The sequence below is a fragment of the Leptosomus discolor genome, chromosome 13 (genome assembly GCF_034619465.1).
Source record: "Leptosomus discolor isolate bLepDis1 chromosome 13, bLepDis1.hap2, whole genome shotgun sequence".
Classification (NCBI taxonomy): domain Eukaryota; kingdom Metazoa; phylum Chordata; class Aves; order Leptosomiformes; family Leptosomidae; genus Leptosomus; species Leptosomus discolor.
Genome location: NC_141403.1, coordinates 16,332,463 through 16,357,546, shown reverse-complemented (window position 1 = coordinate 16,357,546; position 25,084 = coordinate 16,332,463). Strand labels below are relative to the sequence as shown.

Here is a 25,084-nt window from a genome sequence, read left to right as displayed (position 1 = left end):
GGGATGCACCCATGAGTCCTGAGAGGGAGCTGGCTGATGTCATTGTGAGGCAGTTTTTCATAACCTTTGAAAGTTCATGGCAGCTGGGAGAGGTGCCCATGAAGTGGAGGAAAGCAAATGTCACTCCTGGCTTCAAAAAGGGATAGGTAAGAGGATCCAGGAAACTACAGGCGTGTCAACCTCACCTCAGTCACTGGAAGGATGATGGAGCAACTAATTCTGGAAACCATTCCCAGGCATATGAAGGACAAGAAGGTCATCAGGACCAGTCAGCACAAATTCACTGAAGAGAAATGACCAACTTGATACCCTTCTTGACCAAGTTAATAATCTGCTGTGATAAAATGACTGGCTTGGTAGATGAGAGGAGAGCACTGGATGTTGTCTGCCTTGGCTATAGTAGGGCTTTTGACACTGTCTCCCATAAGATCCTCATAGAGAAGCTGATGAAGTATGGGCTGGATGAGCGGATGGTGGGGCAGGCAGGAAACTGTCTGAAAAGCCAGGCCCAGAGGGTGGTGATCAGTGGCACAAAGTCCAGTTGGAGGACAGCAACTGGTGGTGTACCCGAGGGGTCTACACTGGGTTCAGTCCAGTCCAACATCTTTGTTATTGATCTGGATGATGGGGCAGAGTTTGCAGGTGACACAAAACTAGGAGTGGTGGCTGATACAGTAGAGGGTTGTTCAACAAGGGGAAGTGCAAAGTCTTGCACCTGGGGAAGGAGAACCCCAGGCACCAGTACAGGCTAGAAGCTGCTCAGCTGGAGGGCAGCTTTGCAGAAAAGGACCTGGTGAACACGAGGTTGACCCTGAGCCAACAATGTGCCCTTGCTGCAAAGAAGGCCAGTGGTATCCTGGGCTGCATTAGGAGGAGTGTTGCCAGCAGGTCGAGGGAGGTGATCCTCCCCTCTGCTCAGCACTGGTGAGACCACTCCTGGAGTACTGGGTCCAGTTCCAGGCTCCCCAGTATGAGAGACATGGACATACTGCAGGGAGTCCAGCAAAGGGCTGAAGAGATGATAGAGGGACTGGAGCATCTCTCCTGTGAGAAAAGTCTGAGAGCGCTGGGGGCTGCTCAGCCTGGAGAAGAGAAGGCTCAGAAGGATCTTATCAATGTCTATAAATACCTGAAGGGAGGGTGCAAAGAGGACAGAGCCCAGCTCTTTTCAGTGGTGCCCAGTGACAGGACCAGGGGCAATGGGCACAACCTGAAACACAGGAGGTTCCCTCTGAACATCAGGAAACACTTTTCTACTGTGCAGGTTGACCAAGCACTGACACAGGTTGCCCAGGGAGGTTGTGGTGTCACCATCCTTGGAGGTGCTTGAAAGCCATCTGGATATGGTCCTGGGCAAGTGGGTCTGGGTGTCCCTGCTTGAGCAGGGGCATTGGACCCTGTAACCTTCATCCTTGGGGATAGTAAAAAGCCATCTGGAGATGGTCCTGAGCAGCCTGCTCTAGGTCAGATTGTCTCCAAACTCTTGATCATTCACCTGTGTCTGGAGAAAAAAAAAAAAAATAAAAAAAATTTTGAGCGTGTGCTCCCAGTATGTGTATGCTTATTTACAATTTATAGAGCCATACTACTAAACAAATATAATAAGTACAGTTAAAATATACACAAAAAAGAAGTTTAATAAGGATGATATAAAGATGAAACAAACTATTTTTGAATTTTATTTTAGTAATGGTAAAAACCCCCTTTTTTGTTCTCCCAGTTAACATGTTGCTATTAATACCTTTTTTTTAGGGACAGCTATGTGATTGAATATGCTTCATTAACTTTTAAAATCTTGGTTTAACACTTTGATACAGGGATATGAAGGTCTGCCTCTATGTTCAGCTTATTTCAGTACTGATAATTTCAAATTTTTTTGGTCAATTACTGTGAGATCTGATTAGGATGTTACTGTTGTTACCTCATAGTGTGGCTGACAGCTCTTACTAAGGAGACATGTTAGCTCTGCTGTTTACTTGTTTGCTTGTGCTTGCGTTATTAGTTATCATCTGCAGACTTTGGTTTCTTTGCAGGAATTTTTCTTAAGCCAGTTGTTCGTTTTGTGACAGTTACTTTACTAGATACGTAATATCCATAAATCCACTGAACTAGGAGCACTTGAACTGCAATACTTTGCAATTTGTTTAAAGCAAATGATGAAGTAAGGGCATCCCTGTCATCCCCTCCATGGAAGGAAGACATGATGATCTGACGTACAGAGCAACTAAGGGTGCCACTGTCCAGCTGTATAGTAAATATTAGTACAGCTTAATTTCTTTCTTGTTTTTATGTTAAAATACTAAACTTCTAGGTTGTTTCTTTTCCTTTCCCACACCCCAATGGTTTGTCTTGCACACACCCCACTTTGGAGGCCACTGCTCTGGGCTGTCCTGTGTTTGGGGTGGGGGACCCCAAAAAAAATGACCCCTGCAAACCAGATTGACTTACTGTGTTAAACTCTTCTTCTGCTGTGTTTTTAACTTGAACAACTACTACTTTGTTTTTCCAAGCTGTTTAGTTGTGGGCTTTCACTCTTGGCTCCAAAGGGAGCAGAGGATCTGCAAGATGTGAATAAGTCAGGCTGACTGAGAAGTAGGATGGGGGACTGCAGTCCGTCATTTGACATGACAGTAGAAGAAATACTGAATTCTGCCTGGGAACAGAGTTCTGAGATCTGAAACGGTGCTCAAATAGATTATTAAAGAAGAGAATGCAGTTAGCTCAGTAACTCTGACATATCTACAATCTGAAATGTTTAAAATCTGTGATTGCATAATGTCGCTGAAAGGTGCTGTGGTTCAGGCAGGAATTAATTACTTTAAGTCTGTGCTGTACATTGGGTTAGACTGGGCGATGACAGATGAATGTATGAATGTCTTGCAGCCGCTCGAAATATCCCTGTATTTGGGCTGTATTGACACTTGACACACAATTCCTAGCGCCCATTGAAGTCTTTAGACCTATTGGCTGCCTGAAAAACAGAGACCAAACATAACTTTTATTGAGATATTTAAACATTTAAGTAAGGTGCATTTATATAAGATGAAAGTTACTCCAAAATGTCAGCTGTTCATTGTTTTCTCTGTAAGTAATGAAAGGTAAACTAAGAAAGATACTTCAAAACACATGTAAAAATATATCTGTATACGCTGTGTATAACAGGTTATATAATATTACTAACTTACTGTTTTTATTAATTAAAAATGGGTACTTTCAAGTAATTAAGCCAAAAACTCTGAGCTAGTCTAACCTGTCATAAATCACTGATATTGTCCTAATCTAATCTATACTGTTTGGAGACATGAACATACATTTAGCTTTTGTTAGAATATCCTGTCCTGAAGTGATCTTTGGCAGCTGAGAGGGCAAGACCATCCCAATTCAGTAATGTCCTGGGGTCCCAGAAGTATCGGACCTTTTTCATAAAGGATCAGAGGTTCTTATGCCAGTGTTATGAACTGGACAAATCATCCCTTTCATCAGGTGTGGAGCAGGAATTAGTAAAAGGCAAAAATAATTTGAATCAACCTGACAGTCCTTGGGTTTGCTAGTACTTGGGTACTACAGTCACTCGCATGCAAACCTGAAATAGTTTCTGCGAGGTTACAAAGCATGAGGCTCTGCCTGGCCTCGATTTGTCTTTTTGTTGTGGTACAATGTTTAAGTGAGTTTAGTGCAGACTTAATCCTCTTAGAAGCAAGAATTGGAAGTAATTATTTTATCTGGGTAGTGTAGCAGTAGCGCCCCGTTCTGCTATGTGGAAGGTTCAGGAGTTCACTCCTCGGGTCACACGAGCTTGGGCATGTCAGTGTTGCAGCAGCAGTGTTTCTAATACTCTCAAATGTGGGTCTCTTGTAGTTGATCAGTTCTTGTGAAAATGTCATAGGTTTCTAAAATTAATTATTTCTTCTCTTCTGGGAGGAGGTTGTAGACGTGATGAATGAAATAAAGTATAATTTATTGCAAGAGATAATGACTAAAAATTAGGAGGGGAAAAAAAAAGCAGTAGCTAACTACGTTTAAAAATAGAAAGTTATTTATACCTGTAGCACAGTGAAGGCCTGTTGTGCTGACTGAATTTAACAAGCAGACCTGGGATTCAGCCTTAGCGCTGCTAACGACTGGAGGCGTTATTGATGTAGTAAACTAATTACCCGTGTGATGAAGTTGCCTGCTGGAGGTTTTTGACTGCTTCATCACTGTGGCACCTCCTACAGGTTAATTCATCGAGCAGCACAGGTAGATCTCCAGATGGAGGTCCTGCGCTCTTTTCATCTAGGCACAAAGGTCTGTACTGACAGCAGTAACTAAATCGAGATTAATATTTTCCTGAATTATTGATTGAGTAGCTAGAGCTGTATCATAGAACTAAATGGTTTGGGATGCATCTGTAGCAGTTCATAATCACTGCATGGGAAAATTCATACACAGTGACTTTAAAAAGTGAAACAAAACGAGTTACAGCCTCTCACCTGAAGGAAAGCCCCCAGATTCAATGAGGAAAAGTACAGCGGAAAACCTGTAGATTAAACAAGAAAAAAAAAGGGGGTGGGGGAATGCTTTTATTAGCAGGCAGGGAAGGGGCTGTGTGGGCTTCAGTATCTGTTTGAATTCTTTCTGTGTATAAAATTCTTTCATGGTGTTTGTTCTTAAATGTCTCAGTACACACATTAAAATTCAGAACATAAGCAGCTCGTTTAATTAGATGATAAACTATTTCACTTAAAATTTATAGAGAAAAAACAGCATTTGTAAGATAGTCTGATAACAAATGGAATGAATACTAATGTGTCCTGTCTATTTTTTCATTTGTTCTATCTATTGAAGTAGAATATAAACTTGAATATATTCTGTCCAAATCTAGACTTTTGATATATCAGGCAGAAGAAATATAAAATCTATTTTAACATTATTAGTTTTATGGAAATATTTTAAGGTTGTGGAATCCTTTATACAGAAAGGTTTAGTATTTTATGTTTTGGCTTTTTTAAATTGTGGTATAGCTGAAAAGCCTCTGAGACTAACAAAGCTGACGCTGCCTTTGTTCTTTACTTAAAGCTAGAAGTGTGTTGTAAATAGTCTGGATTTCTCATCCAAGCTTAATATGCTGTTGTCTAACAGGATGCACTAAGTGTTCTGTAACAACTGCAGAACTCATCAAGCAAATGGAAAGATTAGCCCTGAAATCAAGCTTCAAACTTTTATTTTCTCACAATCAATAGGCAAGTAATGCATGTTGGATTTATAATGATATTGAGATTGACTGCTTAAATCCTTTTTAAAGTTCAAAGCTGGAAACGGATTGTGTGTACAAGCAATCCACAGTAGAGTTTCTAAGTAGGGGCTTGTGATAAATAAGTGAAATTGGGTTTGACTGAAATGGCCCATCAGTCCCTTATGGGGTTTAGCAGGAAGATTTCAGGCTCAAAAAGACAGGGGTTTGGAGAAGCATCAAGCATTGGTTTCACATCACCTGAGATTGCTTTGTGGAGTCTGTCTTCTGGGAGATGTAAAGACAAGAGGCTCATTAAAAATGAGCAGCACCAGGGAGAATGAAGGAGCTTCAAGTACACTTGTGTTTTTTAGATTGAAGAGTTTAAAGGTGAAGATACATTTTAAAAGCTCAACTGGCAGATGAGAAAAGTGCTGTCAGGTTTCTCAATGAAATCCTTTTATGTATAGATAAATAGGGTATTATAGTAGTTTCTCTGACAACAGGGAAGAACAAACCAAACCAAAACAAAAAAACACAGACAAAACTTGCACAGCTCAGAATGTCCTGATAGTTGGATGAAGTGATAGTTAATCTCTCAGCTATCAAACCTGGATTTGATAAAACAGGTTCTCTTCAGTCCTGCTACCTGGTAACTTCAGAGGCAGTATGACCTGTCTGTAAAAGTTGTTGAAGCCAGGGAGGAAATGAGTCCTGGGGCTCACTTTGCAGATGTGCTGCACTGTACTAGCAATCCAGCTGTGGCATCTTAAAGTTTGCTGTGGGCCCCTCATCTTAGTGCTTGCTTTTACCTATTTCAAGACTTTGAATATTCTGTGCTGTTGTATTTATTGACCTTAGAAAAACAAAACAATACTCAGCTTTAAAATCAGAATGTAGCTTCTTATTTGCTTCTTATTCTCATGTAATCTGTGCTGTTGACAGATACAGTTATTGTAATTATACAGTAGTTAAATTAATTCAAAATATCACAGATTTTGATTATTCTGTGACAGCATAAGGGTTGCTTGTCAATGTCTGTCCATTTACGTGATGCTGTAAGGTAAGGAATGAACAAAGCACCTTTGGCCTATGAAGTTAATGCTTTGGTTTGTTCAGGATGTGCAAGTGTTCTTTAGCTCAATCTGAATTGTAAATTTATGTGATAAATGTGTTGAAGCGACATAGTGTTTTTCTCATAGTCTCATAGCATGAAATGCAGCTGAACGCTGATTCCTTTTGTGGAAACTTAGACGACTCTTGGCACAACCAGCGACAAAAGAACAGTGGCTGCTTACTGTGTTGCTTATTCTTGCCTTTGTTTGCATCCATTCATTCATGCACGTTCATTATAACATGGGGATAATTGAATAGTACAATTTCTAACTAAGAATGAAGATGCTGGATTTTAGTAATTTTAAGAAAAAAATTTTCAAAGTTGATAGAAAGTATTTTAGTGAAAATCAGATTACCCTAGGATCAGATTACACTAGAATAGCTTTGTGAGTTGAATTGAATGGCTGGCCGTGCTGGTTGTGGAAAAGGTGGTTTGACTGTCTTTTATCAGGCTGTATTTCCCCACAGCCCTAGGACGGATGTAGCGTGAAAAGTTTTGTCCTCGTGACAAACAAAATCTAATACAGTGTTTCCTGAGTGGATGTTAGAGGAATGGTCTGGTGTGGTCTTGTAATCACAGTCTTGATGATTGTATGTGTCTGAGGTGACACTGTGTTTTAAATAAAGCGCCGGGGTGAGCAGACCCTTTATTATGATGAGTTTTGGCTGTGAGGCACACATTTCAATCCCTTCTTCCTAGCTAGGGGGAAAAAAAAAAAACCAAAAAAACCCAACAGACTGAATATCCCCTGATTTATTTTTTTTTTTTTCTTTTCCTCCTTCCGTCTGAATTGCATTTTATTTCATTTCACCTCAGGTTTTCCAGTATATACATTTCTTTCTTGAAAGTCATCTGTGCACTTCAGTGTTGTTTCCCAAATGCCTTCCCCTGCTCTCCTCTCCCCTCCCCTGGACAAGTCTTTCTGGGGCAGCTCTACTGTGCTAGATTTTAGTGATATACGAAGACACGGGGATACTTGGGTCAGGTGAAATGAAGTAAGCAGTTTTTAGGATAATAAATTAGAAAAGTGGGATTAATACGAAGCTACTGAAAGCAGACAGATGTCTTCTCTCCTTTTGTTGAAATTTGGCTATCCTCAACAGATCAGTGCAACTGCTTACATCTCTCCTAAGTACCATATTGAGAGATTAATGGTGAGTGATTCTCGAGTTTACCCTTTGTCAGGGCAGCACTTTACCGAAGGAAACAGTTTAGGATTTTGCCTCTAGGTCTTGGTAGCTCTATAAGAGCAAACGAAACCAGGAAAAAAAAAAAAAAAATTGAATGAGTAATTTCTTACTACATTTAGATGCTTTCTTTTTAATTCCAGCTGCACACACTTGAGCGTGTTTTGGTGATAGCTCTCCTCAGTGAACTGAAAGGAGAAGTGAAGGTAAAATTGCAATAAAATCCAAATGAGGAAAGGATAAAGGCGTTCTTCACAATAATTAAATTAATAGGGGCAACTTCTGTTACCAACATAAGAAATCAGAAATAGATGCTGAGTGGAAGAGAGATACCTATGGTATGTATTTTGTCCCTTGGCTGACAGAAGGGCGAGGTGCTGCACACTGCTGCTTCAAAGTCACAGCTGGCTAATGCATGGTCTGTGAGCTAGACTGAAAATTACCCCCTTCCTTTTCTTCCCTAAGAAAGACTACAGAAAACATTGTCATGTGTTTTACTGTAGGTTTTCAAAACAGAAGTGTCATTTCAAGTCCTTTAAGAGTTACTGCATGTTAACTTGTCAAAAGAAAGTATACCTAATTGTTACCTTCTGTATATTTTACTTCAACATGTACATCTGTTTCCCACGCTCCCACTACATTCTTACTAGTCCCCATTTCAAGTAAATGGGGGGAAAAAAAAAACCCTCTCCCACATCTCTCTTCTGTAGCATCTGGTTTCTTTACTGACCAAGATGATCGAATGCTTTTACACATTTAATAAAGGTGTTTTGTGCCCTCCTGAGTGGTAGCTATAAAAGCAAATTAAGTGAATCCTTTTACATAAACTATATGAAAGAGGTGTTCAGTTGTGGTTTTGTTTTTCTCAGGAGGCTTATTCCACAACCAGAATATCTTTTGAGTTCTTAATTCTAATTTAAGTATGTGAAAAGAAGGTTCCTTTTGTTAGTTATTTGTAGGTCAAAGCTTTATGTCCAGACATTTTGGGCAGTTTATACACGAGACTTCTGCGTTTTGAAGAACTGTTTTGTCATGTGTTTGTGATAAACAAGGTAAAAAACATATGGAAAATATACCTTTTATTTATTCACTTTTGTAGTGGTTTTGACCACAGTTCAGAATTTTGTCAGGTTGAGTCAGCTCCAAAACACACGTACCCTACCTTGACTGCCTTTTGCAACTGGTACGCCCCGTGTGATCTTTTTAATACGCGGTATACATCAGGAGGTTAAATATATGTTACAAATTGGACTTCCAGTTGTTCTTCAAAATTCATTCCAAAGTACTTGTCATATGGAGATTATTTTTCTTGTAAGGCTTTTTTTTTTTTCCAAAAAAGTCATCATATTAATAGTTATTACGTTTATAGAGTTCATTCCCTGTTCTGGAGCTTGATTTAAGCTTTACATTAATAATAAAAATGTTACAATAGTACGTATACAAAAAGAAATGAAAACTAAAAAAAACCCCACATAACAAAAAACAAACATACAAACCAACAACCCCCCCCAGTCACTAACATTTATCCGTAGCTGCTATTCGTACAAGGTATGTCTCTCTTAGTATTAACTTGTGTTGGACTGGAAGACCACCTAGTAGTTTTAACACCCAGTATGGTATCCTTTCTTATTACTAAAGCATAAAGTCCAACTGATTTCTGCAGATATACTTGTTCTAATAATACCTTTCAAAATAGGGTTTCCTAAATACATTTCTACATAATCCTGTACTTTATTGGGTTGAAGACTCAGTTATTTTTTTTTTTTGGTAGATGTGTTCTAATTAATGACAGCTGCAGCAGGGGTATAATTTGTGTATGTAAGCATACATGTACGCTTGCCCTTGTAATCCGTGCCATAAATTAAGAAAAGCTGTCACTAATATTGCAAAATCAAACACCCTGGCATTAAAAAATGCCAGAAATAAGTTTGCTCACAGAATGTTAATGTGCACCCATTTTCCCACGGGCCTCATAAATATTCACTGATATAAAAATGATGCAAATGTATGGATATTATTTGCTTACACGAGATAGGTGATGTTTATTTTAGGGGCTCTTATTCAATGTCTTGTGTTTCATCCTTTGTGAGTGGTATCTGTTCCTATGTCTTGGTATCGAAAAGAAGTTAAAATGCGCATTTTGAGAGGAAACTGTTCCTTTCTTTCAGGGCTTTTCACTAGAGTCCAGGCACCTAAATTTTGAATTATTGTCAGTATCTATTAGGCAAGTGTAATTTTTTTAGAACACATTTTATTTGTCTAAATGTGGGCAGGTTTCCTGGGGAAGTTAAAACTTACAGATATGTCTTCCGTAAAATGCAACTTTGCTATAGTGTCCTGTGTCACCAAATCTGAAACGTTTTTGGAGACATTTCTGTTGATTTGGTTTCTGTCAGGTAAGTGGAGGGAGAACGGAGAGAACAATTGTAAATGTTTAATGAACATGTGGTGAGCTTTTGAAGTTTCGTAAATAACAGCTTTAAATGTTTATCCAAAACGATTTTATCCGTATACTGTCATCACCTGCAATGCTGCTGGAATTGAGTCCGTGAATTCAGAACTCTCTGGCATTCTTATACCACCTTTTCCACATATCTTAGCACAATTTTGTATCATTTTCCATCTGTTATTCTCATTTTCAGCCAGAATTAATATCTGGCCTTTCTTAGTTGCAATATGTATTCTTTTACCTCATCATCTTCACTCTGGCTTTTGAGATTTTTCCAGATGATTTGTCAGTCCTCTGCCTTTTTCAAAACCCTTTCCGAGCGCAGCCACGATCAGAGAAGTTCTTTCTTTGTAAGATTTGTTTTCTTTTGCTCTTCTCCCTCATCCCTGTGCGTATGCAGATTTAACAAAACATAGATACTGTTTTAAATTAGATTGACTTTATGCAGCACATGATTTTTCAGACTCCCTGACCAGTAATCTAGAATACAGTATTATCTTAGAGCTCTGAACACTTGCCTCTAGTATAAATCTGAAACTTGGTATATTTTGAGAGAAAATAAGTCTTCCATTTTAAACAGACTGCCCACTGTTGAAAGCTTATTTGTAAAGCCTGGATAAGAATATTTGGCATGTGTACATCCCCGCAGATACACGACAGCAACGTGCTCACTTTGGAGGCACGCAGAGAAGAGGTTTTTTTGCTAGCTATCTCTGAGCTGGCATGTCCAGAAAGTCCTTTTAATGTGTAATGCTGTAACACCTTTGAAAAGGGTAGGTAGAGCCTTTTTTTTTTTTTTTTTTTTTTTTTTTTTCCCTGAGAATATGCATACAAAGCAGAATCCAGGCAGGCCATTATGTCCAGTTTCTAATATGTTCTTTAAACCATCCATTTCTATAGCTGTAGTTAGTTTACTTGAAGCTTTATTGGCTCTATGATTTATTGATTTCAGGGGTGAACAGTTTTGTACTGGACAATTTTTGCCATCACCCTAAGTTTAATAAAGCTCTATAGCAGGTCAGACCTGTCGTACAGGTTGAGACAGCGTTTAATTTCTTTTTCACGTTAAAAATTGTCCATAGACTCCCACTTTTCCCATTGCTTTGTCTGTTAGCCAGATTATAATTGAGAATGCTGTTTTATTTTGCACTCTATGACTTCTTACCTGCCCCCAAAGGAGTAGTTTGTTCTCCGATTTGGTGATTTGTCAGCTTAGAGGCTCAGGATCCCATTTTCCTGATGCTTTCTTAGATAATTTTCTAATTGTCATGAGAGTGTTTAGATAGGATGATTGCCCTGAAATCTAAAACTTTAAAAGGAAGCACAAGGCAGCACAATAACGCTGCCTCACGGTCCTGAGCAGTAACCCTTGGGGCTGAAAGCTGACTCACTCGCAGTGCAGTCAAGCTTAACGATTGCAAGTGATCACAGTGTTCCACTATTTCACTTTTCGTTTGCCTTGGTACATTGTCCAGGTGCTGTGCTTGGTCCCTTGCTGTTGGATGCAGGGAAGTTCATGAGGACAGGAGGGATTGTTGCTGGCTGAGAAATGGTGTGTTCTTGATTTGGGCAGAGGCTCCTTTTTTATAGATGAGAAGAAAAGACCCATTGCCTAGTAGGAGATGAATGTTCCACTGCATTGTCAAAGCTACCTGATACGACATGATGTCTAGACACGCGACTTTTGGATCAGATATCAAAACTTTGATTTGTTTCAAAGAATAGCTGCCTTGTACTTAATAAACAGAGTCACGTTTCCAGTATGAAACTGAAAATACAGAAACAACAGGATTTAGAATACTTTTTAAATGAGATAAAGAACACTAATAACATGTGAGATGCAGTGAACTCATCTTCTCGTTTGCCTGTTCTGCAACAGAAGTCATGGTACTGTGTAAGACCAGAAACCATAGGATTTTGCTGTAAAGAAAAAACGTGTTTTTATCTCAAAGCAGGGCCCTTCTATCAGTTCTAGTACGTACGTAGGTTCCCTGCTAATGCTAGCATCGATACTCTTAAGCATTATAAGTTTTTATAGCATTTGTACATTTGGCGGCAAATTTTTGATAGAAAGTACATGTTGAGCTGAGATCTTTGCAGTATATTAGACCAACAAAAATAAAGCAGTGTTCAGTGTAACTTGAACTTCTTTCTGTATTAATTTTTGTGACTTAACTGATTGTTGTTGTGTATTATTCTACTTTTTGATAAGGTATTCTTTGAGAATACTTCATAACAGTTGTCGTAGTTATAGTCTGTAACACACAGAACACTTGGAATAAAACTTTATTCACATTAGGCAAAGTATAGTTTATTCTTTATCTCATTTACTTTAATTGGTTACTTTCATCTTAAATTATATTCCTTATTTTAACTCATAAATTTTTCAAGATCTAAAGTAATTTAACAAAATAAATATAGAAACATGCAAAAAGGACTACATTTGGACAATGGTTTTATTGAACTGGATTCATGATGGTTAAATGGATAAATGCAGTTGAAAGAACTGTAGGCTGTAATAGACTGTGTTGCATCTTGTGCATTTGTCGACTCAGTTGCTTTTAGGAATCCAAAAATATCTATAAAATGCAACATAAGCCGAAGGATCTTAATGCGATATGTATCTCCTATACTTATAAATATTTCAGTTGGCACAGAATTCAGCCTTTAAAATACAGTTCGGCTCTCCAAACTGTAATGGCAGTATAACAGGCAGGGAAATTGCTTTGCTTGATTAAACTCTATAGCAGACTATGTATTTTGATTGTTATTATAAATTCTAATAGCAAAAGTGGGCAGAATTTCTCAAGTGGGCTAGCTGATTATAAACAACAGCCTAGCTTGGCAGTGGCTCATGTTTCAAAACGGTGCAATGATGAGAGGCATTAAAGACCACTGATAATTTTTCAGATTTTAACAGCCCTTGTTGATACCATATCTGGATAACTTTTTGTGAAGTGGAAACCTTGCACAGTAAGAGCATCATGACCAGAAAATAGGCGAAGCGCTGCAGAAGAAGGCAGGAGGACTTGAGTAGATGCAAATGGAGGGTTTTGTCAAATGTCATGACTCGTTTCTGAAGAACTTCATCTTATTTGTAATGCAGTCAGAGGCGAGGGTCAGAACTTTGGGGAGCAGGCGTAAGCCGAGACTCTGGATGACTCTTGATTTACAGTAATTGTTCCTTGGCTTAGTTGGCTATTTTTTTTTTTTCCATTAAGATGTTCTGTGTTATTCTTAGTTCAGTCTATAAACTTGCCTATACTTTTAGCACCTATGTATGCCCTTTATGGTATTTTAATCTACAAAAGACTTTCCAGACAGTCATGGCTGTGCAAAACCTTAATTAGTATTCATCTTCCCTGTAGTGGCTAGCTGTAGAAAGAAACATGGCTTGGCATCTGTGCTGTTAGAGATCTTGGTTATGCTGGTCAGTTCTCTGGGTAGGTGGCTGTAGAGTTCGATTACTCGTAGTAATACTTGCTACAGCTTGGTTATTAGTTGTGGGTGGAAGTGACTTAGAAGGAGGAGTTCCAGAGTTCCTTTTAAACTATTCCTGCAGCAGATATGAAGATTAGGTTCCAATTTTGAGGAAATTATAAGATAGTAAGTTCACAAAGGTTTGAAGGGTTTAAATAGCAAACATAAAAGGAGGGGAAAAAAAAAGTAAATCCTGACAGAGTGGTTTAGGTGTAGACACTCAAGAGAAATGAAGAAAAGCAAGCAGTGAGAAACAGCCTTGTGTTGACAGACAAATGGTCTAGATGAGTTGAACTGTTATTCTGTTCATCGATGTTTTTGACATCTTCCTAACTAGTGAGAAGGGCAGAAGCCTTTACTATCTGTCTAGAATCAAAACTCCTGTTTTTCTAGTATTGGACATTTTGCAGCCCTTGGCTGCAACTTCTGGGTTTGAGCAAGAAAACACCTTAGAGTTTCCCATGTCGTCTTGTCGCTGGAGATATGTATGATATAATGAGGCATGGGAGCTATTCTGTATGTTCATTAGTCCTGTGTTTGGATTTTAAACCCTGATTTTTTTATTTGGTTGTATATGTTTTGCTATGCTTGACTACATGACTTGATAGTTAAATTTATGTCCTAGTATCGTTTGCAGGACCTTTGCAAGGAAACTACCTTTTGCTTCACCTGTGGTGGTGTTTTTAGTATTACTTTTTATAAAAAAAAAAAAGCACAAATAGGTCTGTGAAAGCTGATGTTTTGATTTTGTGTATGAAACTTAGCTTGTGGCATATTTTATGAAGTTTGAGGTAATATTTATGCAAGTACTAGAACAAATGTGTTAGTGGCTGCCTGATTTTCTAAGCCTTCCCACTGGAAATGTTGCAGATGTTGTTTGATATACTTCATACAGATCTCTTGTATTTCTGAATTTGTTTAACTTCAAGAGAGAGATAACATATATCTATTTTTATCATTGAGGTGAAATATTAGAGTTTGGAGTTGTGAATTCCTTAATGGGTTTTCTGTTCCCACTGGATAATCTAATTGAATCTTGTGCACTTAAAATTGTACAGAAAGACGCAGTGTCCAAAGGTGCCAATTTCCCTGATAAACCTAGAGCTAACAAAGAATTCCTATAGAAAGATATTGTAGAACAGAGAACAGTATAGGATGACCTGTATGCAAGGGCAGAGCAAACATCGTGTGTCTAAAAAGACCAGTGGTACTGTAAAGGAACAAAACATGAAATTATTTGATTGCATATAAAAATAATTTTTACTGAAGATTGCTTACAAAGTGCTTGTCATGAATCTCAATATACACTGGGACTAGCTATTAGGAATGCTGGACTTCAGTTAGGTAAACCTTGTCAGGTATAATGAAATTTTGTCTTCTATTTTTTGATAAGGTATCCTGTAATGCCATTTATAATGTTCTAGGAAAATTTAGATTTTTAAAGTCTTTTTTAAAGACTTTAGATTTTGTCTGTTTCCTATTTTAATACAGCTTGGCAAGGCTAAGCCTGCTGAGCCTATGGAGAGATAGCAAAGATGATGAATAGCCCTAAAGTTTAGCTTTGTTTGAACAGCTGCAGAATTTGCTTCAATATGGACCGAAATATCCGTGACAAGGGTTACATTTGTTTTCCCGAATAGGAGAGATACTATTCTTCACTGGAGTGAAACATCAAAGAAAACAGAATTTTGTAACCCTGTGCTAGTCTCCTGTTAGAAGACAATGATGTAAAAAAGCTGGAAAAGTTTCCTCTATACCAAAGGGAAAAAGCAAAGCTTTTCTCTGTTCTTGTGGATAATGTTAGATTCCATTCTTCTAAATTCTTTTTCCCTGCCCCAGCCTGGTATAGTGTGAGCATTTGTAATGATATTCTTTTCTAAATTACTTAGAAGAGAATGGGGAAAAAGAGAGGAAATTATACTGTGGGGTTTGATTTTTCTTCAGAGAGTTTGAGGCTGGGCATAGATTGTCTCTTTGAGACAGATGTGCTGTGTTTGTGTCAGAGGTGCTGATCCCACAAATGCCCAGGCTGGTACCTGTTTGCAGCACAGCACACCTGGGAGCATCTAGACCTTCCCTTACTTGGAAACCCAGATACAGGAATGGGAGCTGATATTCCCACACTTAGGTTTTCTTCTAAAATGTAGGTTCTTAGGCATGGAATAGTTTGTTTTTCCTGAAAAATGCTAATCATTCAGTCTTGCAGTGTTCTGAGTTCTGCTTTTTATTTTGCTGGTTTGTTTTTGATACCTGATGATTGTATCACAGGAGAAAATTTGTCTGCATTTCTAGATCTGCTCTTTTACCCGTGGGATTTTGTTTTCATTACGAGAAGGTTTTATGCCCTCTCAGAAAGTGATGATTAATAAATATATAATAATTTGCATTAAAAGACATTTTTAAATTACACAGCCTGCATTGGATCATGTTGCAGCTGTTAGGATTAGAGATTCATAATCTTATCTGCATGCCTTGTTTAATTTTTATCTTTGTGTTTCTTTTACAGGATGCTGTACTTTCGATGAGCCTCTTAGTTCCTGTGGCTATAGTCAGTCAGATGATGATGATCTTAACTGGGATCAGGTGAACGCACCAGTAAAGCCCTCCTCAGGTCAAGGGATACCATCTGGTTGGTCTTTTATTTTGCTTTGTTTCTCTTTGACATTAGCTCATGTGTTTATTCAGCATTTCTTGACAGTACTATTGTTAGAATGCTACTTTTGTATTATGCTTGTTGTGTTTAAAAGACAGTTGTGATACTATTATTATCTTACTTTGTGCACTGCATGCAGTTAGACCTAATTCCATAGCAACAACCCTTGCATTCTGCTGAAACACAAGCTTGCTCTGGTAGTGCAGTCATTCCTTTGCCATCACAGCCACACAAATACATGAAACCTGACCATTGATTTTAAACTGTTTAGTAGCCTAAAATTTATCTTTTTTTTTTTTTATGATTTTATCTAGGCATTTTAAGAGTTCCCCCCATATACTGATCTCTATCTCCTGAGGGATGATTGCCTGCAGCCCAGCTCAGTGTCTTCTTTGGCTTTTAAAGACTGAGCCTTTTGTGACTATTGTCACCTAAAAGTAGGCAAAACAAAGAGGCGACTTCACAAAATCACTGGTTGTAGCATCATGAGACTTCTGCATTAGCCTCATAATATAGTATAAATATATCCAGAACAGTTAAAAGCATTGCAGATAAATGTCTGGTGTTTCGCATCCATTTCAATTGGTTCTTTAGAGCACCCGTAATGTACTTTGGCGTTTGTGTAAAATCTCTTTGATAGTTGTCCTTCTCAAGAAAATGTTCCTCCCTTATTTTTTGATAAGGGAATTAGAAGATAAGCACTGTGAGTCTTCAGAAGTGACTATGTAAACAAAACCTAAACTTATGCACTGGTCACTAGGGGGACTAATAAATTCAGCGACATGTGATACGCGCTAATCAGCTGTTCCCTTGTAAAAATGATCTCAGTACTCTTCACTATGGATTTGTCAATGTTGCCATGTATTGTGGACACCGTATCTCAGGTTGGTGGTTGAACTGCAGTGCCTTTTCCTTCAGCAGTTTGTTTCCTCTGGCAAAGGTAGGACTCCCAACTTCAAGATAAATGTTCAGTTTGCCCAAGTCCCGGTTACTTGGATCGTCATGCTAGATGGAGTTCATCATCCCAGATAAAGGAGGTTCTTGCAAATTCCTTTTTAAACTGGCTCTTGTCCAGTGGCCTTGGCACACACTGCTAAAAATGTTCTGGACTATTTCGTTAGTGCTTAATACCATTTCTCAAGTTGGAGCTAACACACATAGTTTATCAGTCATCTTGGCTTGCAGTACAAGCTATACCTTCTTTTTCTCAATCACGCCACTGGAAATTCCAAATTTCATTCATTACTTTCCCCACTTGGATTTTTTGGAAGCGATTGTCAGTATATGTTGTTTAGTCTTCTTGGCAGATAGAAGTTCAAATCTATGTTCTTTTCTGTGATGACTATAGGCTTGAAGATTGTTTGGTTTGGTTTCTTTTCCCAGGGGCAAGAGCCCAGACTAGGGACTGGTATTTTTATAGAGAGGAAATGATATCTATGTAACTTTATCAGATGTCATACAACTTGTTTCTGATTTGTCTTCCTGTGTTTTTATCAGAAGACTAAAATAATGTTCTGATGATCAAGTAAAAAGGTATTAAATTTGGTAATAAATTATGTTTAGAGTTTAGGGAGTTTTATTTCTGCCCATAAAGGAAATGAAATATGCTTTGGGAGTCTTGGGTCAGATGAACGAGTTAGTCTGAGGAGGGTTGTGGATATTGGTGCCTTAAAAGGTCAAAAACCCCTTTGAGAGGGAAAGAGGTGCTCATTTTTTGCAGATGAGAAGCAGTGTGTCTAAGGGCACAATTCAGGCAAGTGGTATCTAATTTTTCCTCATAATTTCATCTAGACAGTTTTTTCTTGTTCTTGTTCAAATCATCATGTTAATGATTTTAATTAGTTTTCAGTTAGCCTTAGCCAGAGAGTTATGTGATACACTTAAATTATTTCAAGTAGTTTGTCAGCAGTTTCTGAGCTACATATTTTAGAAAAAATTATTTCAGATGATAATGAATAGAATGTCCTATATTAATGGTTTGTGGGGAATTCTTGGCTTGAAAGCAAAATGCTTTATGCAGCAATGTTGTAATACTCGACTGAAGCAAGAACTCTCAGTTCAGTAGTCCCTTGTCAGTAGAAAAAATTAATTCACATAACATTCCTAATTTCAGGCAATACGCTCCAGTGAGTGAGTTGATGTCAATATATAATATTTTGTATAATTTGGTGGCAATCAGGGGGAAGCGCAGTAGTTATGGCATTTGATTTATTTTAATCCACTTGAGACTGTTGAGAGCTGTACTTCAGATAGATAAATATTTTGGCTTGATATGTTATTTCAGTGGGACAAAAGAAATGTCATGGAACATTCGTGCATGTGTGTGCACACAGTAATGTACACACTATATATTTACATGTTGGTGAACATTAATAGTTCTTTGTGAGATCTAGTTTTAGATGAAAATTGGTAAATTGTATCAAAGATGATAAACACTTTTAGAAACTTCTTATTACAATGAACTTTCATCCTTGTTGGATGGTCACTGTAGTAGAGAAATCTGAAATTGTTGCTACTAAAGTAAGTAGGGTGCCAGCACTCTTAATTTTCTTGATAAATATAAGCATGACCTTGAATGAGTCGGTAGTACTCTGAAATTGTGTTATACAGACCCAAAAAGCAATGACATATATATTTCTGTATGTATTTGTATGGATTAAATGAGAGTGGTTAATCTGCTGCTCTTCTGTTTCAAGCGTCCTGCGAGTCAGATGGAGTAAATGGAGTAGGACAAGTGGCTCTTCCCTTTTCTTAGCCTCTGTCTCTCTCCTTGTCTTTCTGTTCCAAGAATGTATGTTTATAATAGTGTTCAAAACTATAATTATAGAAACCACGTAGTCATTATTAATGCCACCTTGCATTATCCTATAGAACAGTTACAGCAGTGTGATATTAATCTGTTTATATAATACACATTTAGAATTACAGCTAACTGTAAACCATCTAGCTGTAGTCCAATAAAGATGCCTTCAGAAAAATATGCCCAAACAGTAGATTACTCTGTTGGCAGTGGGGCTGCAGGAGCAGGCTCTGTGAGGAGAGACCAGGGGCTGCCCCATGTTAGACGCATCCAGTTCAGCACAGCTGACCCCCTTAGTGACACTAGTGGCCTCTCTGGGATAGCATGTTTAAGAAAGGGTAAAAAAAGCTGGGCAGCAGCTGTGAGAGAGAGGAGGGAGAAAAATGTAAGAGGCACCGGAAGGTGTTTTAAGACTTAGTTTTATTTCTCATTATCCTACTCTGGTAATAAAGTAAACTACGTTCCCCAAGTTGAGTCTGTTTTGCCTGTGACAGTGATTGGCGAGTGATCTCCCTGTCTTTATCTCGACCCACGACCCTTTCGTTATATTCTCTCTCCCCTGTCCAGCTGAGCAAGGCCGTGGCAGAGCAGCTTTGGTGGGCACCTGGTGTCCAGCCAGGGTCAACCCACCACAGTGACTCACTGCAAAGGTACTGACATCCCTTCAGTGATATCAAACCAACTGCTGCATTGAAGAAGAATGATGCTACCTGTCCTGTAGAGATCAACTAGAATTGTGAAACACTGTAGAAAGATATTACACAACTGATCACAATGTTTTGTAACAGAATACAAGGATATGAACAGAAATTATATCCAGCAAATGACAAATACAGCAGACTCAAAAAGGTTTTAATTTCTTACAGTAACCTGTAAAATTCTCATTACATCACTGTCAGTGACAAGACCCACTGTAGCAGTATATAAGATGACACAATGCACTCAAATATCTCAAAAATTCTGTTTTGATTTGAAGTTCTCATACTTCTCTGTAATTTTTTTTGTTTGGTTGGTTTTTTTTACTCATCTGAGTTTTATCAAATTTTACCCTCCTCTTTCCTCAGACTGTTCCTGATCTTACCTCACTATTTCAGAGCTCTGACCCTGCATTCTCTGCTCTTCACTGCTGTATGTATGCCAGATGTTCTCAGTATACTGGCATCCATACATACACATGTATGCATCCACATATGTATTTACATATATATTAATTCTTCAGCTGGTACCCCTCACACACGCCTTTAATCCAACCAACATCCCTGTTGCTCTCAGTTCTTCTGTTCTTCCCTTCTAGGATACGCTGCCAGGTGTCAGTGAGATTGCTTTGCCACTGCAGCCTCTCGCACTCAGCCTGCATTCCTTCTTGTAAACATCTCAGAATAAGCAATAGTTTTGAGTTTTAACGTAAAGTACCAGAGCACTCTGCGGGAACACCACAGCACCAAAATGCTGACAGGCCATGACGAGTTGGATGGGACACGAGCCTAAATGGGACTATGGAGCAAGAGCAGAGCAGGCATAGGCCAGAGGAAGAAAACAAGATCTGGGACATCAACCAAAAATTAGATTAGAAATGCAGGAAGAAAAGCTCCAGAAGACTGTTTATGTTTATTTGCATTATGACAGGACCTTGGAGCACTAAACAAGAACTGCAGGATAAACACAAAATTAAAAAATGGGATAAATGAATGAGGTAAGGGAACAGTACTGATCAGAATAGCGTGAAGGGATTTAGGCACAATGGTGTGTTTTTTTTTTTTTTTTTAATAGACACCTTTTAAAGTGACTATTAAAAGTTTTAAATCAGTGAGAAGGTCATGTACATATTTAGAGGGAGCAGCTTCCACTAGTGAGGCAACAGGGAGGAAAGCATAAAGATCTCTCCCTGAAAATTTACCGACTAGATGATGAAAGACTGCTATCACGGTGTAGCAGAAAACAAAACTGGTATAAATGATACTGATGCTAATAAGAGGTAACTAAGGAGGTAGCAGACAACAAATTGAGATGTGTAGCTGAAATTAAAAATCAAAGCAGGTAGTTTGGAAAAGGATCTTTGCAACAGCATTCCAAGTGCAAAGAAGCGGTTTGTAGATATGCCCCACACCTGTGGGGCATAAATCTACAAGAAATTGGAATAAATTGTTATGCTCTAGATAGGCTATTTTCTAAAAGAAAGCCAAAACTGAAGATGCCATCAATGTGACATAAGCAAGATCAGAAAAATGGTGCTACTGTCCACACTGATCAAAAATACCATTTAAAAAAACCATACTTCATCCAAGTGATAAATTGGATTGGGAATATCTTTACTGGTGAGTTGACCTTGGCTGGCTGCCAGTCATCCACCCAGCTGCTCCCCGACTCCCCCTTCTCAACAGCCAAGGGGGAAGAAAATGAGATGAAAAATCTCATGGATCAAGATAAAGGCAGCGACGCCACTTACCAATTGCTGTCTGGGCAAACCAGACTAAAATTGTAGAAAAATAATTTGATTTGTTGCCAATTAAAAACAGAGTAGGACAGTGGGAAACAAAGACAAAACTAAAACCACCTTCCCCCCGCGCCCCCCCCCCCCTTCTTCCCACGTTCAACTTCACTCCTTTGTTCTCAACTCTATCTCCTTCCCCACAAGTGGCACGAAGGATGGGGAACGGAGGTTGTAATCAGTCCGTAACACTTCACCTCTGCTGCTCCTTTCTCCTCACACTCTTCCCCTGCTCCAGTGCAGGGTCCCTCGCACAGGAGACAGCCCTTCATGAACTGCTCCAACCTGGGTCCTTCCCACAGGCTGCAGTTCTTCAGGAACTGCTCCAGCCGCCGTGGGCCCTTTCCATGGGGTTCAGTCCTTCAGGAATGTACTGCTTCAGTGTGGGTCACCCACAGACCCTGCCAGGTCACCATGGAAAACCTGATCCTGAGTGGCCTCCTCTCCACAGGCCGCAGACCCTGCCAGGAGCCTGCTCCAGTATCTGCTCTCCACGGGCTGCACCTTCCCTCTGAGCACGTCTGTCTGCTGCAGTATGAGATCCTCCATGGGCTGCAGCACGGTTATCTGCTCCAGTGTGGTCCTTCATGGACTGCGGGACACAGCCTGCCTCACCATGGTCTTCTCATGGGCTGCAGAGGAATCTCTGCTCCAGTGCCTGCAGCACCTCCTCCCCCTCCTCCTTCACTGACCTGGCTGTCTGCAGGGTTGGTTCTCTCACATGTTCTCACTCCTCTCTCTGGCTGCAATTGCTGTTGTGCAGTAACTTTTCCCCCTTCTTAAATACGTTATCCCAGAGGCGGTACCACCATCACTGATGGGCTCAGCCTTGGCCAGCAGCAGGTCCATCTTGTGGCCGTCTGGCATTGGCTGTATCGGATATGGGGGAAGCTTCTAGAGGCTTCTTGCAGAAGCCACGCCTGTTACCAAAACCTTGCCATGCAAACCCATTACAGTCACTGGCATCAGCCTTTCATTCATTTTAGTATAGTTAAAAATCAATTCTAAATCAAGTCTTCACAGACTGCCACTCAGTGTGTTGAAAGGATGTTTTCAGCAGTGAAGACTTCTGTGTTCAATATAGTGCTGGTCAAAGCCAGGGTGAGGACTGGGTTCTGTTTGTGCTATTTCAGGTGATAATATATGGATTTAGTGGCTACATGTAATTTTTTGAGTGGCCTGCTACAGTTATTTGTATCCTGAATATCTTCATGTTTAGCAATGTTTATGCAGTGTCTGCAGAAAATGTATATGATGCTTATATTAATTATTGTTTAAAATGGCCTCTTGATACTTATTAGCAGACATGCATAGCTAGCAGATATTCCATAAACCAAGATACTGTTTAAAAGGAGTATTTAATATTACAGAATGTGAAGTAGTTGTTTGAAAAATGTACATAATTTTTTAATTGTGTGTAGAAGAGTTGTGATCCATTTTCAAAATACAGATAAACTTAAAGTGATCATTTGGCAAATTTATGTTGAAGCCAACTGCAACATCTTACCGTGTAAAGTTACAGTACTTCGACTTTCCATTGTGATGAGTATTTTGTCATTGAGTGTATTTTAGGACTGCATTATGTTTGTGTTCTGTGTTAACAGGGATGCTTTTCTTCTGTTTACATTCACACAGAAGAGAATTAAATATGTTTCTTCCTCAAAGCTGTTTCTCCCAGATCACTTTAAATAGCTACCTTTTTAAATTCATTTGCGTGCTATCCAGAGATAGCGTAAAGAGCTGTCAAGGTGCGGGAGTTGCACCTTGTTCACTGTGTTCAAGTTACGCTTTTTGGTAGAATTTTCTAGAGCCGGAACACTAGCATGCTTAGCATATCCGGGTAATAGCTGCAGGCATTAAGGACACGCCTCTTCTGCAAGCAGCCCCAGCTCGTGTTGACACGTACAAGCCAGTTTCCAATTAACTACGCAAGCCAGTATCAGTTGCTGCTAATATGGAGCACCATGGAGGTCAGCCTGAGCAAAGCACCTGAATACGGACCCAGCTCGCTTGGCTACAGAGCAAGCACTAAAGGGGTTAGCTACTTTAGAAATACACCTACAGGCTTAGTGGGTAGTGCACGTAACAGATTTGTTCAACAGCCAAATAATGCCACCAGCTGCTTCTGTGGTATTGGTGGTTGTGATAACTTGCAGGAATCTTACGGTCATTTTTGTGCCTTCTGACCTGACTTACAGATTTCAACACCTATTACAAATACTGAGCATCCAGTATTCTTGCAAAGGGAAGTGTTCAGATGAAATGGTGGGGTTAATATGCTAATGATTTATTTAGTCTTTTACATATCATTTCTATTTTACTTTTTTCTTCTTTTGTAGAACGAAGTATTTGGAATGTAAACAGTGTGGTTCATGAAGTAGCACCCAATGTAGATGACTGAGTTCCAAGTTTTCATTTGAAGCAATGGGCTCTCTCTAATATTTATGACTGTAATTTACCAGGAGGAGGATAACAGTTTTTTTGGCATTCCAGCAGCCCTCTGAGTACAAAATTGCAGAACATGCCACAACCCATGGGAGATGCTAAGTTAGAATCCACCAGTAGTTGATAAAGATTTGTTAAAGATGTTTGAATGGAAAATGATGATATGATAAATTATGACTTTTTAAATGTTTGAGGAACTCTCCTCTTCCTGTAGAAATCAGATAGAGGCTCTATGAAAGGTCTGGGAATTCACTTCTCATTAAACCAAAGTATTCTCAAAGCAAGCTGGAGGATAAAGTAGACTGCTGAGGGTATTTCTACGTAACATCATGTAGTGCCAAACAGTGCTAAGCAAGCCCTCTGGCCTAACTGATTTACCTTGCTGTGATTACACATTCCTGCTGAGGTTATATATAACATCTGCCATAATATATGCTGAGAAGCAGCTAACATAATAAGCTAGACACTGGAGCTGGGTGTGAAATGGATTTCTTGACAACAAAAATGTTTAGGATTACTATTACATGTTTGAAATCCAGTCTCCCTTCCATCTTCAACCTGTAGGGCCAGTCACTATCCTGCTGGTTAAGTGCATCAGAATCTTGTTTCAGACTTCCCTGCTAAATTAGAAGTAGAAGTACACTGAATAACTGGACTTTTGCTTGTGTGTTTGTTTTCCCTCCCTGGAGCATTCACAAGGAGTTCCTTTGGATGATGTAGGAGTTTCCCAATAGAGGGGAGGTAAAGTGAGGTAGGAGAATCCCAACAGGAGGGAGGGAAAGTGCTTCATGTTGTAAAGCCAGTAAATAATGGTTAAAGTATTTTATCAGAGACTCAGGACAGCTACCTTTGCATTACCTTCTGGTGAACTGGCATTTTCCACCTGCAATATTGGTCTGGAAAAGAACAATTCAGTTACTTCTGGTGGAGGCTCTTGGTTCAGAAAAGACCATACAGAATGCAAAATTTCTTTCGTGGCGATATGCCCGAGACATGTCAATTTACCTTGGGAAGCTTTAATCTAGGTAGTTTGGGACCCCATAGTAATATAAATGAAGTAGCACGTGCTTTAGCATAGAGCTCCCTAGGTACTCACTCGGTGCTGAAGGCTATGTTACTGTACGTTCCCTGCTGTGGGGATCTTACTGCAACCACTGCAGCTTCTGCTCCGGTTTCAGCAGACTTGTGTTAAATAGCAATACAATTTCTGTGCTTGTTTGCCTGGCTGTTTTCTTCTATTGGAGAATGAAAAT

General features: G+C 39.2%; 1 protein-coding gene across 1 annotated transcript in view; it reads left to right on the top strand.

Annotated features, from left to right (window-relative positions):
* PTPRM (protein tyrosine phosphatase receptor type M) overlaps positions 1-25,084 on the top strand; it is a 475,520-nt gene that overhangs the window by 92,762 nt on the left and 357,674 nt on the right. Inside the window, exon 2 of the mRNA XM_086472548.1 lies at positions 15,952-16,074. Within this exon, the coding sequence (XP_086328674.1) occupies positions 15,952-16,074 (123 nt within the window). The remainder of the gene's footprint in view (positions 1-15,951; positions 16,075-25,084) is intronic.